This window comes from Marmota marmota, unplaced genomic scaffold, assembly GCF_001458135.2.
Source record: "Marmota marmota marmota unplaced genomic scaffold, marMar, whole genome shotgun sequence".
In the NCBI taxonomy this organism is placed as follows: domain Eukaryota; kingdom Metazoa; phylum Chordata; class Mammalia; order Rodentia; family Sciuridae; genus Marmota; species Marmota marmota.
The window spans coordinates 21,709,541-21,727,752 of NW_026000196.1; the positions used below are offsets into that span (position 1 = coordinate 21,709,541).

The following is an 18,212-nucleotide window of genomic DNA, read 5'->3' on the forward strand; positions in this document are numbered from 1 at the left end:
TTTCTCTATCATTTAGTATAGCATTCTGGTTTTCCAGGACATGGTGTAATAAGGGGAAAAAAAAGTCCAAAAGCCTCCCCAAAATGGAAAAGATAGTTAATTTGGACAGGTCAGAATCTTCAAAAAGGCTGAAATATTTGTACCATCAAGGGAAAAGGGCTATTTGGAAAATCTGATGTGGTATTTTGGGGGTTAATGGTGGGAGTTACCCGAAAAATGCCACGTGCCCTCCCTGTCACATGAGGCTGTCTTAGTAGAGTTAGTACTTGTTTATTGGAGAGATGGTGCTGGTTACTGGGATACAGACCCATGGAGAGCATTATCTCCCACAAGAAGATGACCCCTCCTACCACCTGGCTATTTTATGTCACCCAGCAGGACCAGGACCTCCCCCATTGGCCAAGACTGAACAAAATGACTCAGGTGAGGGTTGTGCTGAGGCTAGTTATGTTCACCTGTTGATACTTAAGAAACATGGCCCTATCACCACACTGACAGCAGGAAGTCAAGTGACCTTTGCAGGGAAATGATTCCTGACATACACGAGGCAGGCACTGATCTCGGTAGAAAGAAGTTAGGGTTACCTCAGTATGTGAGATGTGATAAAGAAGAATCAGCATTCCCTCTTTCCTCCCCTCCAAGATGATGCCAGTGTACCCACCTAGGCCACTGGGGACTCACAAAAAACTGACTGCTATTATCCTGGAGGATAAAGAAGTAATTTTTTTTGTGGGAGTGGGTACTGGATTGAACTCAGGAGCATTTAATCACCGAACCACATCCCCAGCTCTTTTTTGTATTTTATTTAGAGACAGGGTCTCACTGAGTTGCTTAGCGCCTTGCCATTGCTGAGGCTGGCTTTGAACTCGAGATCCTCCTGCCTCAACCTCCAAGCCACTGGGATTACAGGTGTGCGCCACCATGCCTGGCAAGAAATAATTTTTGAGTCATGTGCTTTCCCAGAGCTCTAAACTATCTTTTTTTTTCTTTGACCTCATCAGATAACTTTATTCACACAAATATCCCTTAATTTATAAAGCCTCAGCCTAAGTAAAATAAGTACACAAAAAACTATCTTAAACCCAAGAATGTGAGATAAGGGACTCAACCCTTTTAGACCCACCTTTGAACCCCCACGAGGTGGCTGAGGGACAGGTATAAGGAAGCCACCCTCCTCCTCAGCATCCAGGATGCCCCTGCCCACCTGCTCAAGCCATCTTGGGCCTTAGAGTTCTCTGGCTCCTCACTCCTGGGGAGCTTATCCTGCTACTCAACTGGGCTCCTCATCACACCTCTGTATAGAGATAGAGCCATAGGCAGCCCCATGTCATTTTCTACCACCCTGCCTTGGCCAAAGTGTACAGTGTGCCTTGACAGGCTTGGTGTTCCTGTCCAGCCCTCATTCCACACCATAGTCTCAGATGCCACAGGCCCCAGTCCAGCCACTTAAGGGATTTTCAAGGGAAGTTTTAAATACAGACGAGTTTCAGCCATTTTACTAACACTCAAGACTAGCACTGTCTGAGAGCACTCACTGCGATGATGCACACATCCTCTGACCAGTTTAGTAACTACTGGCCACACTTGACCTTTGAGCACTTGGCAATGTGGCCAGTGTGACTACAGGATGGAATTTTACTTCTACATAATTGTAATTCCCTTTCATTTAAACCATCACATGTGGTGAGTGACTTCCATTGCTGGCTTCTGTGTGTAGACCTAACCCCCAGGTGTGGAAGCCCTGGGCACAGGGACATAAAGAAGGATACAGAAAATCAGTCAGGAGAGAAGAGCTAGGCAGTTAGAACAGGAGTCCTAGTGGTCTTTTCTTCCCTGAGAATAAGGGTCTGGGGTTCACTGTGGCAGAGCCCATGTTTTTGTGACTCATTATATTTCTATAGGAAAGAGGCAGAAGATGTGCTGACCCAGAAACTGTCATGGCTGGAAGCCCAACATGTTGCCCGCTGTGAAAGGCTGTCCCTGCAGCATCAGAGCGAGAAGGACCAGCTGCTGCAAACGCACCTGTGGCGACTGAGGGAGCTGGTGGCACAACTGGACCTGGAGAAAGAGCAGCAGGAAGAGAGAGAGAAGGAGATCCTCACACGCTGTCAGAAGCAGCAGATGAAACTGCAGGCAGTGATGAGTGAGGAACAGGCACAGATTTGTAGATCGATTGCTCTGGAGAAGGAGAAATTGGAGCACACCTACAGGAAACAAGTGGAAGGCCTTGCCCAGGAGGCAGAGGCACTGAGGGCCCTCTTGAACGATGGAACCACTGTGACGGGCAGTGAGCAAGGGGGTATACATGGCCTCACATCCCTGTGCCTAGGTGGGGAGCAACCACTGGCTCAGTTGGACCTGAATACTGATGAAGAGATGAGGGAACTGGCAGGAGACACGCCTGGCCAGAGGCGAACTGAATGCAGGGATTTGCCCAGCCAGCCTTGCTGTGTGGACACCACACAGAGCCCAACCCCTGTTCTGGTATCCAGAGAGTCCTTGAAAAGCTTCAGCCTAGGAGAGAACTGTCAGGGTCCGCTCAGTGCTGAGGAGGTAGCTTCTGTTCCCTTGGAGAAGAGGTCATACATGCAGCCATGCGAAGGGAACAAGGGAGCCATTGCAGAGGAGCCAGTGCCTTCTGCCAGGGCCCCAATGAGTCTGGGCCAGGCTGATGCCCAGGAGCTGCCCGTATTGGCAACAGAGGGGATTGCCTGGTTGGCTCAGCCCCAGACATTGGAACCATGGCACAGCCCAGCCACTTTGGAGGAGCAAGCCAGCAGCCTGAGCAAGGACCCAGCCCCTGAGAGTGGTCATAGCCAGGTCTTTGAGGGGATGTCCAGAGGTGGTGACAATGCCCTGGAGACATGGCTTGAGCACAGCCAGGAGGCTGCCTGTTGGGGGTCCTCCCTGTTACACTCCAAGCTCCCAGACCCACAGCAGCCTGGGCTGGAGTGTCTTACTGCCCTGGAGGAGACAGAGGCCGAAATGGCATTGGAGAAAGAGAAGAGTGATATGAGAAACAAACTTTTCCAGCTGGAAGATGTTGTCCGGGCTCTCGAGAAAGAAGCAGACTCAAGAGAGAATGACAGGTTTAGTTTTTCCTATTCTTAAAATGCAGAACTAAACCCAATAGCCTCTCACTAGTGACTGTGACATAGTCCTTCCCCACTGGCAAGCTCACAGATAGGCTAACTCTGTAACCTTGCACCTGTATGGCCATATGAGCCCTGTCCCTAGGCATTTCTGGTCACTGGGTGCTCAGCAGGTGTGCAGAGGAGAGGCAGGGCAGTGCTTTCCTGAGCAGCTCAGCAGGCTCTGGTATTTCTATCTCTGCCTAACAGTACAAGGTCTGTGGTTGGTCCTGGATCATCTGTGAGGCCTCTGCCTGCTGAGTTTGAGAGGCAGGGGGTGGGGGACTACAGCCCCTCCCGTGTGTACTAGGCACTGTCCTTGGCCTGCACACTGCAGTGACTGCTGGCTTTTTCAGAGCTGCAGAGCATGGCTTTGAGGGCCCCTCACCTGGTTCCTGCCTGGAAGATGTTTATGGATACTTGCACATCCCTGTGCAAGCACATGATGCTGTTCCATGACATGCTCCATGCTTGCTGTCATTTAGTTCCATTAGTCTCCATACGCACACCTACAAGATGTCCAGTCCTGTGGAAACAGGCTTCAGGAAGTCATTGTCCATGGCTCTTGTCCATGTCAGTAACACTGACAAAGCAGACATGGTGTGTCCCAGTAGTGGGCATAGTCACATAGGAGTGATGATATCTGTATTCCAGGCGATGTGTACATTGGGAGGACGATGGAAAGGTTACTTCCTTTAGGAGAAAAAAGATGTGGGACTAGGGGTGTAGTTCAGTCATAGAATATTGGCTTAGCATGTGTGAAGCTCTGGGTTCCATCCCCAGTGCCAAGAAAAAAATTAGCATTTATGATAAACCAGAAGAAATAAATGTCAGCATACCAGCCAATTTAAGAAAGAAAACTTGATCATAAGCTGGAAGCCCAGCATCCCCAAGGGCTACCCTGCCCCTTGCTGGCCCAAAGGGCTGTTCCTCACCATTCAGGTGTTTTGTTTTGTTTTGTTTCACACCTTTGCCTCTTAGGGATGTAGCCTTGTTCTCACTGCCCTGATTTCTGGATAGCCCCATTGATGAAGCAGAGGTGGCACCATGTCCAAGGAGGGTCATAGTGTGTTATGCCTTTCCTCTGTGACCACTCTAGATGTATAAAATCCAGAACAGGTTAAAAACAAAAAAAAAAACAGGCGTCCCTGCTGATAGTGGTGCTGGTATAGTTCCTGATTGCAGGGTCACCCGCCTTTGTGGCTTCCCACTCAGCTTTCATTTCAGCTTCCGGGTTTTTGTTTTGTTTGGGGGATTCCTGGGAGTTTCCATTGCTTTCTGTGAGGACAGTCACATACTGCACACTCAGGCCTGCACAGGTTTCATTGTTTCTGAGGAGTGTGAGGATGTGGAGAGGCTGCCTTCAGTTTTCCTGGGCTCCTGGAAGTAGACCCACACACACTCCACTTGCATTCAGTCACTTTGTTTTCCATTCTGGAGACAGAGTGGTAGCTTCAAAACAGATATAATTTGTTTTGCTGTCTTGCATGAAATCCTTTGCTGCTTTAAAAAAATTATTGGTGCATTATAATTATACATAATAGTGGGATTCATTGTTGCATATTTGTAGAGGCACATAATATAACAATATAATTTGATCCGTTCAGTTCCCCTTCCTGTTACTTTTTAAATTCCAGAGACTTATATTTCTTTATTCTTCTCTTAGTCTATCATGACATATAGGAAGTTATGTTAAGGGGATACATAGGCTTAATGCTATAAGCAACATAGATAAAATGAACTCAGAGATGTGTTCTTAGATTGAAAAAAAATGGGAGGCTAAATCCAGATAGAGACCTACCAGGAGAAGTAAATGTCAGCTAGACTCCCGTATATTAATAAATCCTCCAGGCATCAAGTATGAATTTTAAGATGCCTCTTTAGTGATCTGAATCAGTAAATTGTCATCTTTCTTAAATCAGTGGTGTTGGTTGATGTCCCAAGATGGTTCCCACTAGAGGGGCAACCTTCTGTCAAGTATCTCTCTGTATATTGACATGGAATTTTCCTAAGTATTTCCTTCCAGAGCTGCTGTGAGGGTGTGGGATGGGTGAACTCTCACAAGAGAGAAAGTATGCCTTTGTAGTTTGGTCTGATTCCTTGTGCTTCTTAGCTCTGGCTGCAGTTCACTGGCCAGGGATGAATATCCTTTGCCATCCCTGAGGACTTACCCCTAGCACTTGGCAATAGAAGCCAGTACCCATATCCATATTCAGATGGAAGTGGTGAAATGTCAGCTGCCCCGAAAGGTAAAACAAAATAATGGTGCTGATTGCATTCATGGGCTGTTGATAAAGTGCAGTTTAGAAGCTAAGACAGTGGTGCTCCTGTGAGATGCTCACAGGAGATGCATGTCAGAGCATGTTACCACTGGAGAGGAGAAAAGGCAAAATACCCTACACCACCTCCAGAGAGGGAATGAAGACTGCAATTTTCAGCTCTTATGACTGCATGTCGCTGCCAGCTCCTTCTCACCAGGCTTTTTTCAATTTTTCATGCAGAATCGAGTTTCAGAGGCTTTCTGAAGAAAACATATTGTTGAAAAATGATCTGGGAAGGATTCAGCAGGAACTTGAAGCTACAGAGAGCACAAATGATGCACAGAGGTAAGGCGTGTCTCAGTAGTTCGCCCACACCAACAAGACAGAGGCCTCTGTATCTGTCTCTAGAACGAGCTTAGGAGGGATTGATATAGAAAGTGGGAGATGCTGGCAGATAAACCCTCATTCCAGAAAGACCTACGTGGATGAACTTGTGGACTTCTGAACAGATCTGATAGGCATAGGGAATTCTGACTTCCCACCACAGGTTGGCAGCCACTGTATATGCTTCTTTGTCTCAGAAGTGGGGACAGAGCATATGCATGCTGCTGCATGGTTGGCTCCACATCCACAGCTCCAGAACACAGCCCTCACAATTGACATACAGATACTTCTCACCTATACAGAAATGCTCCATGTCACAATTAGGCGTGGGGGACAGTGAGTGTTTTTGGAGGGGTGGGAGTGCTACTAGGGCCTTCCTGGGTAAGGAGGGTCTATCTGGTTATGTTCTGATAAATGGTTTCAGCTATGCATTTCCTCAAGGTTCATTGCTGGTATATCAATGTCAGTGAGTCAAGGCTGGAGATGGGATAGGCAGGGCAGGGACGTATGCACCAGAGAAGGGGAGAGTCTGCGGGGTGAGGGTGGCTTTCTGCTGTCACTACTGTAACTGCATCCAAGGACAATTTGTTTATCCTTTTTTGTTTTTTTCCCAACTATGAATTTCAAGATGAGCTCAGCTCTAAAATGCTGAGAATGTGGTTCTGGTTTGATAAATTACTGTGATGTTGCTAGAGTAGTTACTATTATGTTATAGCAATTCCACAGTCTAAAATTCTTTTTTTAGTGGGGTGGGGAATAGAAATTCAGTGGATTAGACAAAAGGAAGTGAAGGGAAGGGAGTGGGGACAGGATTAGGAAAGACAGTGGAATGATTCTAATATAAGTTTCCTGTGTGCATATAAGAATACACCACAGTGAATCTCAATATTGTGTACATTCACATGACTGGGATATTAATTAGAATAATATATATTCCATACTTATATAATTATATCAAAAATGGATTCTACTGTTACATATAACTAAAAATAACAAATAAAAATTTAAATAAACAAAATTCTCTTTTTCTCTCGGTGTTTTGCCAGGACCCTTTAGCAACAAACCTCAGTAGTAGTAAGACTGCTTGGGTCTTCATGCTGCTGGGTGTGAATAAGTTACATGTTTTGCAAAAAAAGAAATACCAGTATGTGTGACTAAGGAATTTTACAGGTGCTGTTTATTCATACAATAGTGGCAACTGCCTACATATCTGAGCAATTTCACATTTCTAAATTTTCCCTGATTTGGGATTGGACTGGCTCCTCCCTCCTCATCATCACCAGCAGCCTCAGCAGTATTGTCATAGAGACCGTGACAGTGGGGCTATGGAAGACCCAGGGCAGACAGAGTCTGTTCTGTGACTACAAATTCAAACTGTAATGTCACAGTGGGTGATGGCCAAGGAAAAGACACTGGTTAGTTAGAAATGATGTTGTTTATTTTGCTTTTTCAACAGAAAGGAAATTGAAGATTTAAAGAGAGACAAAGAAAAGACCTGCCTTGAAATGGAAGAACTCAACATACAGGTCAAGTATTGATGACTGGCATGAAGCCTTTTTTTTGTTATTATCCTGAAATAGTCTCACACTTACAAAAAGGAAGTAGAGAGCTTTTTTATAAAAGATGTGAGAGAGAGAGAGTTGCCAGTCCCTACTTCCCCCTCAGAATCAGGTACTGGCATGCATAGGAACCCACTCACCCCATTTTGGTTTAGCAGGTGCCTGGAATGTTGGCAGTTATGTGTGGCATTAGTCTCCTTCCATTAGCCTGTCTTTGATTGTTAAGACCTTGACATTTTCAAGATTGCAGGTGGCCACTATGAGGATGTCCCTCCATCTGAGTTGTCTAATAGCTCCTTGTGATAAGTCAGATTCTCTGTTTGGGGTAGGAACAACTCAGAAGTGATGCTATATCCCCATTTCATCCTCTCAGAGACACAATGTTTTGTCCCTTTGTTGAACACTTTGATTGCTTGGGTAAGGTGGTGTTGACTGAGCCTCTCCACAGTTACTTTTCCCTTTGTAATTCATAGCCAAGGATAGTCTTTAGAATGGTCTTTAGACCATTGGATGGCACTGGATGTGCTCATTGTTTCTGGGGTATGCTGCTTCCAGGAGATGTTAGTGGATACAGCTAGGACATGTATGTGTTTATACATATGCATATAGTTTCAAGTATGTTTATTTATTTACCTCTATATTGAAAACTATGAATTCAAACCCATATCTGCAATTTGCACCCAACATCTTAGGGATAATGCTAGTTTTCTCCTTTTTTGTATTTGTAACCCATTTCTCCAATGAGATATCTGATTTCCATCACCCTCAGTATGGTTACTTATTATCTGATCATTATCTCTTACTCTGTATATAAATGTTCTTTTCACCTCCTATGCTGATCCTCCTCCTGCCCCCAATACAAAAATGCATTTTGTACTTTGTTCTTCTTCCTGTCTTTTAATTAACACTAATTAAGGAATAAGCAATCAACCTAGAATGTGTTATCCTTGGCTTTTTAAAAAATTGTTATTAATAATTATAGATTCATACATATTTATAAGAAATACAGAGCAATCCCTTATACACTTTAGTTTTCCCCAGTGGTAACATTTTTCAAAACAATAGTGCAATATCTGTGTTAGTATTTTAGGGCTGTCAAAACTCCATATTACAGACTGTGAGGGTTTAAATAACAAAAATTCATTTCATCACAATTTTGGTGTCTAAAAGTTTGAGATCAAGGTACCTACAGGGTTGGTTTCTTCTGAGGTCTCTTTCCTTGGCTTGAAGATGGTACCTTCTCCTTCTTTGTTTACATAGTTGTCCCTCTGTACGTGTATGTGTCCTAATCTCCTCTTCATATAAGGTTGCCAGTCATATTGGATTATGGCCTATCTATATGATCTCATTACCTTAATAACCTCTTTCAAGACCCATCTCCAAATACATTCATATTCTGAAGTGTCAGGGGTTAAGACATATGACTCTGGGTAGAGGACACAATTCAGCCTATAATAAATATCACAGCCAAGATATTGACATCAATTAAATCCATGGATCATATTTAGATTTATCCAGTTTTACTTGTGTACTCTTATGTATGTGTGTATGTTGAGTTCATCATCTGTGTAGGTTTCTGTATCCACCACCACAGTCAAGATATTGAATATTTCTAATATCATGGTCATTCCTAGTGTTGCCCTTTTATGACCATGCCAACTTTCTCCCTACCCACCTAATCCTGACAACCACTAAAATGTCCTGTTTCTAAACTTTTATTTCAAAATATTATACAAGTAGAATTATATAGAAAGTGACTTTTAGGATTGTCTTTTTTACCTATCATAATTCCTTGAAGAGTCATCCAAGTGTTGTGTGTATCAGTAGTTTGTTTTTATTGCTGAGTAGTTCCTGTGGAACGGACATACAACAGTTTGTTTTTACGTTACAATAATGACTGAGTTGTGTGGTAGTCACATGTTTGGTTGTTTTTATTTGTTTGTTTGTTTGCTTCATTGAAGTATATCTCTAACCCTTTTTATTTTTTATTTTGAGACAGGGTCTGGCTTAGCCCAGGTCGGCCTCAAACTTTGAAGGCTATCCGGCCTCAAACTTTTGAAGGATATATGACTGATTCCAAGTTTGGGCTATTACAAATAAAGCTGCTACAAATATTATTACTCTGGTTTTTGTGTGAACATAAGTTTTTGTTGTACCAGGATAAACCCCTAAGACAATAATAACTGAGTTGTGTGGTAGTCACATGTTTAGTTTTTTTATTTGTTTCATAGAGGTATATCTCTAAAATTTTTTTTTTTTTTTTTTGAGACAGGGTCTTGCTTAGTTGCCCAGGTCAGTCTCAAACTTGCCATTCTCCTACCTCAACCTCCCATGTCTCTGGGGGTAACAGGCATGTGCCACTGTGCCCAACACGTTTATTTTTATAAGAAACTCCGAAACTGTTTCCTAGCATGCCTGTAACGTTTTATACTCTTACCAGCATGTATATATGATCTGGTTTCTCTACATCCTTGCCAACATTTCGTGTTTTGAGTATTTTGTATTATTGACATTCTGTTGGCTATGTACTGAGATGGGCAGGCTGAAGGGGGTACAGTTCAGTATTTTCCTTTCCACAGGTCAATTAAGTTCTAGGGAGTTATTTTCCTTAGGGCCTAAAAACAATATCCTCTGGGTGTCCTTCTATCTAGTCAACATTTTAGTTAGCATGGGCTGCTTCACAAAATACACTGAGTGACTTGAGCAACAGATACTTATTTCTTACTGTTCTAGAGGCTGGAAGTCTGAGATCAAGGGACATTGGTCCTGGCTTCTCACCATGTCCTCACAAGGCTTAAAGAGAGAAATTTCTCTCTTGCTGCCTATAATTGCACCAATCATATTATATAAGAAGCCCACTTTTTAAAATTTTATTCTAATTTGTAATATATGACAGCAGAATGCATTTCAATTTATATTACACAAAGCACAATTTTTCGTGTCTCTGGTTGTTCACAAAGTAGAGTCACACCATTTGGGTCTTCATACATGTACTTAGGGTAATGATGTCCATCTCATTCCACTGTCTTTCCTACCCCTATGCCCCTTCCTTTTCCCTCCCTCCTTTTTGCTCTATCTAAAGTTCATCCATACCTCCCACGTTCCCCCCTACCATCCCGCCAATATCCATATGGATTAGCACCCTCTTATCAGAGAAAACATTCGGCATTTGGTTTTTTGGGATTGGCTTATTTCACTTAGCTTAATATTCTCCACCTCCATCCATTTACCTGCAAATGCCATGATTTTATTCTCTTTTAATGGTGAGTAATATTTCATTATATATATATATATATATATCACATTTTCTTTATCCATTCATCTACTGAAGGGCTCTAGGTTGGTTCTACAATTTAGCTATTGTGAATTGTGCTGCTGTAAACATTGATGTGGCTGTGTCCCTGTAGTATGCTGTTTTTAAGTCCTTTGGGTATAAACTGAGGAGTGGGATAGCTGAGTCAAATTGTGTTTCCATTCCAAGTTTTCCAAGGAATCTCCATACTGCTTTCCAAATTGGCTGCACCAATTTACAGTCCCACCAACAATGTATGAGTGTGCCTTTTCCCCCACATCCTCGCCAACAATTATTGTTGTTTGTATTCTTAATAGCTGCCATTCTGACTGGAGTGAGATGAAATCTTAGAGTAGTTTTGATTTGCATTTCTCTAATTGCTAGAGATGTTGAATATTTTTTCATATATTTGTTGATTGATTGTATATCATCTTCTGAGAAGGATCTGTTCAGTTCTTGGCCCATTTATTGACTGGGTTATTTGTTTTTTTGGTGTTAAGATTTTTGAGTTCTTTATATATCCTGAAGATTAGTGCTCTATCTGATGTGTGTGTGGTAAAAATTTGCTCCCATTCTGTAGGTTCTCTGTTTACCTCACTGATTGATTCTTTTGCTGAGAAGAACTTTTAATTTGAATCCATCCCATTTATTGATTCTTGATTTTAATTCTTGTGCTATAGGAGTCTTATTAAGGAAGCTGGGGCCTAATTCGACATGATGGAGATTTGGGCCTACTTTTTTCTAGAAGCCCATTTTTGTGACCTCATTTAACCTAAATTATTTCCTGAAAGCCCCATCCCTAGCCCTAAACACTGGCTTCAATGTGTGGATTTCAGAGAAACACAATTTGAAGCAATCACTTTCCCCTGAGGAAGCCTGAAGGGATTTTTCTCTAATTTTAACTGTGAGAACCTGATAAGGCTTAGAGACATTGGAGGCTCCGTGACAGTGCCCCCACCCCTGGCACTCTAGCTCTCAGGTTAGCCCAGGCCTAGAGTCTCCAATATTTGTCTTTACAGATAAAGCTTTCCTATCAGTTTCCTGCTGAAGCCTTCTGCTCCTGATAAACTGATTCTATCTCTCCCAACACCGGTCTCTCCAGTTTTCAGAATGTTTGGTTTGTCCTGTGACTTCAGTTCTCTGATGGATCTAAGATTTGCTGCTTTTCCGTTTGTTCAGCTTTTCCTTTTTTTTTTTTTTTTAATACCTTTATTTATTTATTTTTATGTGGTGCTGAGGATTGAACCAAGTGCCTCACACTTGCAAGGCAAGTGCTCCACAACTGAGCTACAACTCCAGCCTCATTTTTCAGCTTTTTCTTGTTGGCAGGATGGGAGTGATAATTTCTAAGCTCTTTACATGTGAGACCTGAAACCAGAAGTAGTATGTTTTTGATTTGAGCTTCTGTACATGCTGTGCACATGTACAGAAATAGAGTTGACGTTTTTTGTGCTAATTTTGCATCCTGTGGCCTTGCTGAACTTGCTTATTCTAGGAGTTTCTTTGTCACCTTCTTCATCTCAAACCCTTGCTTTTGCCAAAGAAAAGTCCCTACAACTCCTCTCTCATGGTGCCTGCTCTTCTCACGTGGCCAATGAAAACAGCTTCTGCCTCAATCCACTAGTAGAACAGCAGCTTGTCTTGGCTCCCAGCTCCCAGTGTTCATTTCCATGGTGTGCCTGTGGTAGCTTTGCTTGGGCCTTGCTGTAGTTTGATCTGGAGTGTCCCCCGCCCCCGCCCAAGGCCCATGAATTAAAGACTTATTCCACAGAGCGGCACTATTTGGAGGTGGTAGAATCTTTAAGAAGTGGGGGACTGGGGGTGTGGCTGGACTGGGGGTGTGGCTCAAGCGGTAGCGCGCTCGCCTGGCATGCGTGCATCCCGGGTTCGATCCTCAGCACCACATACCAACAAAGATGTTGTGTCCGCCGAAAATTAAACAATAAAAATAAATAAAAATTAAAAAAAAAAAAAAAAAAAAAAGTGGGGCCTGGTCATTGAGGGTATGCTTCACAAAGGGACTGTGGGATGCCACCCCTTCCTTTTTCTCTGTCTTTGTTTCCTGAGGTAAGCATCTTTGTTCTACCATGTGCAAACCACCATGATATATATTGCTGTACCACATGACCCAAAGCCATAGGGTCAATTGGTCATGGACTGAAATCTCCAAAACTGTGAGCCAAAATAAGCCTTTTCTTTTTGTAAATTGATTATTTGAGGTATTGGTTACATTTTTAAAAGGTGACTTACATAAGCCTCATGGAGGATAATGATGGGTTCACTTAAGAACACTTATGGCTCTGCATTTGCTGAGGGTGGGCAGCTTCTTGTGGAAATGGTCCATGTAAGTCCTTCCTGGTTTCAGAGTAGCCACTCTGCCCTTTCCCTTCTCTTGTTCCCTCTGTAAAATATTTATAAATGGGTTTATAAATAACCATTTGAACTCTTTCCCAAAAAATTTTATTATGAAAACCTTTAAAAATATATAAGTGGAAGTAGCATATACTGATCACCTACCTACCACAACCTTAATTTGATAATTGTTATTGGTATACATGCTTTTAGTTCTCTGTTTACGTCTCCATGTTTCTTGTGTCTATTCTTTGAACTATTTGAAGGTAGATTACAGATACTATGATACTTCTATTTCCTAAATATTTCATCAGGCCTTTTCTAAAAATATCTTCTATCTAACCACACTATTGTTCTCACACTTAAGAAACTTAACAGTAACTATCTAACACCATCCAGAATTCAGACCACATTCACATTTTTACACTTATTAAAAAATGGCTTACATAATAAAATCTTTGACCCTAGAATGCAGTTGTGGCTGACACATTTTATTTAGCTATCAAATCAACTTGTTGGCATAAACTAACCACACAATTGTACTCATGGAACCTGTAGATCAGGGATTCAGACACAGACATCTCTGATGGTTCATCCCTGCTATTTGGTGTTGGGGCTGTGACTGGGAAGACTGGACATACAGGCTGATCATCTGGGGACTCCTTCTGAATGTGTTTGTTGACACAGGTCCTCTCTGTGAGACTGGGATCCTGGAGGAAGTGTTCTGATAGGTAAAGGTCATTCCCCATCTTTCTCACTGAGTCTCCCAGAGCCACATGGGCCCATGTTTAAGTAGGTCATTACTGCAGAAGAGGATATGGGTGGCAGGTGCTACCAGGGGACATCTGTGCAAATATAGTCCACCCAAGCATCTCATTAATTTTTTTGACCCATATCACCAATTTTTTCTCATGCTTTTTGAAGAGACCAGCTGGTTGTCTCTGGCACCATCATAATATGTTAATATACATTCTGGATTACCAGGGTGCTTCCTAAGAGGTAGTTTAATCTGCTCCTATGTCACATGTTTATTTTTTAAACTGGAAATTAGACCTAAAATCTTGATCAGATTGAGAGCAGTGATCTTTGACACAGATATCCCTTTATTTCTTTTTTTTTTTTTGTAATTGTAATCAGTAATTTTTTATTTATACTGATTTGTTATACGTGACAGCAGAATGCATTACAACTCATAGTACACATACAGAGTACAATTTTTCATATCTCTGGTTGCACACACAGTAGAGTTACACCATTCGTGTCTTCATACATGTACTTAGGGTAATGATGTCCATCTCATTCCACCGTCTTTCCTACCCCCATCTCTTCTCCCTTCCCCTCCCACCCCTTTGCCCTATATAGTGTTCCTCTAATCATCCAATGCTCTACCCCACAACCCCATCATGAATCAACATCCTTATATCAGAGAAAACATTTCGCATTTGGTTTTTTGGGATTGGATAACTTCACTTATCATCACAATACCTTTATTATTTTTTTAAAGAGAGAGAGAATTTTTTGGAGGTAGCTGCTGATATATCAGCTTCTGCAGTAAAAGCTAACTGGAGGCAAGTTAAAGGTTAAAGAAAATGATCATCATAAACATCTGTCACCAGAGGCAGATGACATCTACACCTCCTGACACAAAGCCCAGAGAAGTTACAGCATCACCTATGTAGCACCTGGCCAAGAACACAGCACATGAGACAACAGGAAGCATCAGACAAACACTAAATAAAAAACTGTTAAAATGGAGGAGGAATCATATTTGACAAAAATGTCAATAATAAAAAGACCTTTAAAAGACTATGGAAACATCCCACATTCAAGAAGGCCAAGACATCATAGATGAGACACCATCTGACCCTGTACTGGGGAAGGGGTGCTATAAAGGACATCACTGGGCCAGTTGATGAAACTGGAATGTGTGTGGGACATCCAGGTTACCACGTGAGAGAGCACTTCTATTAACAGGAAACATGCTGCAGGGCTGGGGTGGGGGAAGAAAACATCCTGTATATGTGTGTGCATTCGCACGTACACTTGTATACACATTTGATAGTGCAAATGGCAGATCAGTTGGGGAGGATGCTGTCATTGGGGAGTCTGACTGAAGGGTGTGTGAATTTTCCTCGTAATGTTCTCCTCTTGAAATTGGTGTGTACATTTTAAATTCTTTCCAAAGACTTTAAATACTAAAGTTGAGTAGGAAATGATTGACTAGTTAGTTTATTTAATTAATTAATTAATTTGTTTGTTTGTTTATTTATTTATTTTTGGAAAGGATGACTTTTATTTCCATCCTGAATGATTATTATACCATTATTTAAACATGCCCAAAAAAGTCCTGAAATAATTTAAACTGAAGGCATAGAACAAATCAAAATATTTAACTGTAAAAGATTAAATAAGAAAATGCAAATATTTCCACAGTAGCAATAAATTATGAACAAGTTTCCATCACCAAATATCATTCTGACCAAGAGCTCTAGTCTTTTCTCATGAAATCTATAGCTTAAGCTGATTCTGAGATTTCCATGATAAAAATAATACTGAAAAACAATCTTCTTCCTAAAGACTCATTAGACCACCAGGTTCAATATAAGAATTTTATATATAACAAAGTAGCAGTTACGATAGTTGTTGATGGATGGCCTTTCCCCAAGAAATGACACATTCTTACAAACTGTTTTAAAAAAATAGCAAAGTTGGTTACAAAATTCTATTTGGAAAGCAGGAAAAAACTTGTTCCATGTCAATTGGAATATCAAAGCACTTCATTATCAAATTGCTTCAAAAGCCAAATCATCGCATAACAGTAATATACTACATGGGGAATTCCACTATATCATGGTGACATGTTGACCATACAGTGCAGTTAAGGGGTTGAACAAATCAGTAGCAATTACTGTCACCAATTTTTATTTATTCCAAAGAGATATGTTTTTAAAAAAATCATTATAAGACTAACTAGAATAATCAGTGACATGCTACAGATGCAATAAACCCCTCCAATGCAATAGCTAGGTTTGAAAATAAAGTGGTCATGCTTCTTAATATACTGTGATATTTTGAAATACATTCTCTGGTCATCAGTACCATTTATTACAGAGGTCACTTATAAATTAGCTCAGTTTCTGAACTAGGTTTCTAACTGAAACTTTTCTCAAGTTTATTTATATTAGGAGTTGAAGAAAGATTCCATTTCTATTGATGAAATCAAGGCTATCCTTAGAGGACAAGATGAATGTACATCAGTATTGAAAATCAATGTCAATTTTTACCAAAAATATCAAAAATCCAGACAGAACTACCCAGAACTTAAGACATGGTAGCAACATCTTTACCCTCAGTCCTAAGGTTCTAGAGAAGGGATGAGGTGAGATTAATTCAGAGAAGAGCTTGAGAACAGCATAGAGACTCACTAACCTTGCATGAATCCATACTGAAGCAACTTCGAGGTTCCACTGTATGCTAATTAAACCCACAAAAACAAAATGGTGTCAGCCTAGATCTGGGGAGATTATGTGTGTGCTGATAGTAGTGCTTCAGAGGATGCTGCTTACAGAGCTGCCAACACTCTGTGTCTTCAAAACTGACTACTGTCGAAAAATCAAATAAGAAAAACTGGACTGTAAGAAGATAGTTATGACCCCCTCCCCCCAAAAAAAACCCCAAAAAACAAGAATAGCTGAAATTACCTTGGTAAAAGACTGTAAGACCAACTTTTAGGTATGTTTTGGTGCCTGATGTCTTCACTCATTTACTCCATGTGTTTGCTGTACACCCACTACCCACTGGGCAGTGGCCACTGAGAGAAAGCAAAATGTACTGTGTGGTGGCTGTGCTCCTGCTAGAAGCTGTGCTTATGTCTCCAGTGATAGAGACCAAAGGAAGATTATGAAGAGATTTTTACACTTCAAGATTAATTAGTTTTTTTTAAACTTTAAATTGCTTTAAATATGTTAGAAGTAGACATGGACAAAATGAAGAAGACGTGGAAGTTCTTCAGAATGGTAGTTTCAGTGGTCATGGCACATAACCACCTCTGGTGGCATAGGTGTGTCTCACTTCTAGGTGACAGAGCAGGGCTTCTGGTCCTAAGCACCCCCAATACTGAGGCCGGACCATCTTCGGCTCTGTGGGACATACAGTGCCAGATGCCACTGGCTTCCCCTTCCTCTAATTGGGACCACTAGAATGATCTGAATTGAGCTACTCGTTTAAAAGCATTTGTTTTAATCTATTTTAACCTTTTTTTCCCTGTAGATTCAGAAATGCAAGGATGAATTGTCACAGCTCAACTGCAGAGTCCTTCAGCTGGAAGGAGATGCTTCTACACATCAGGCCCAAAAGGAGAAGAATCACATTGCCATTCAGCTGTTAAGGCAGAGGCTGGAGGAGGCAAGGCGCCGGGAGGAGCAGCAGGTGAGTGGACTAAGGCAATACCATCAGGGTCCTGCCCTGCAACCAGGCAGTGGGAAGCCAGGCAATGAAGACTCAGCCACAAACAGGTCAGATAAACCCTGATGTCCTGGAGGTGGGTGCCCTAGCAGTGAGATGAGGAGCTTCCTAAGCCCTAGAGAAGTGGGTAGACTTGAGCAGCTTTGGCACATCATCAGGATCCAGAAAAAGTAGAGGGTAGTTTGGCAAATTATGTATCAAGAGCCTCGGGAATGTTTCTGATTTGAGTTCATAATCATGCTTATAGGAATTATAGCTAAGAACATTATGGGAAATTTAACTGGAAGAATTTTTATTGCTGTGGTATTTGTTATAGCAAAACAGACTGGAGTCGATTTGAATCATCACACCAGATTTTTTAAAAATATTTTTAGTTGTGGACGGACACAATACATTTATTTATTTATTTATTTATTTATTTATTTGGTGCTGAGAATTGAACCCAGTGCCTCCCACATGCTAGGCAAGTGCTCTACCACTGAGCCACTACCCCAGCCCCAAAAAACAGATTCTTAAACAACACTTGATGTCTTGGGAAAACAGTCCAATTACACCAAGGAGGACTGAAGATATTTCTTACTGAAATATCTTATTGATAGTATATGTGTAGAAGAGGGATGAAGGAGTCATGACAGCATGTCAGGTGTAGGCCTCAGGCTCAAGGGATCGTGGGGGGGTTTAAATTTGTAACATTTTCTTTTCTGTAATTTTCTGAAGTTTCTACATTCAACATGTATTAGATTGCTAAGATATTTCTTATACTTGTAAT

General features: G+C 41.6%; 1 protein-coding gene across 7 annotated transcripts in view; it reads left to right on the forward strand.

The window, feature by feature from the left end:
• Positions 1–18,212, forward strand: part of Ninl (ninein like) — a 152,302-nt gene that overhangs the window by 125,293 nt on the left and 8,797 nt on the right. For all 7 annotated transcript variants that reach the window (XM_048790406.1, XM_015493160.2, XM_048790407.1 and 4 more), the window contains 4 exons: positions 1,902–3,089; positions 5,633–5,737; positions 7,233–7,302; positions 17,249–17,407. In XM_048790406.1, coding sequence (XP_048646363.1) covers positions 1,902–3,089; positions 5,633–5,737; positions 7,233–7,302; positions 17,249–17,407 — 1,522 coding nt within the window. The remainder of the gene's footprint in view (positions 1–1,901; positions 3,090–5,632; positions 5,738–7,232; positions 7,303–17,248; positions 17,408–18,212) is intronic.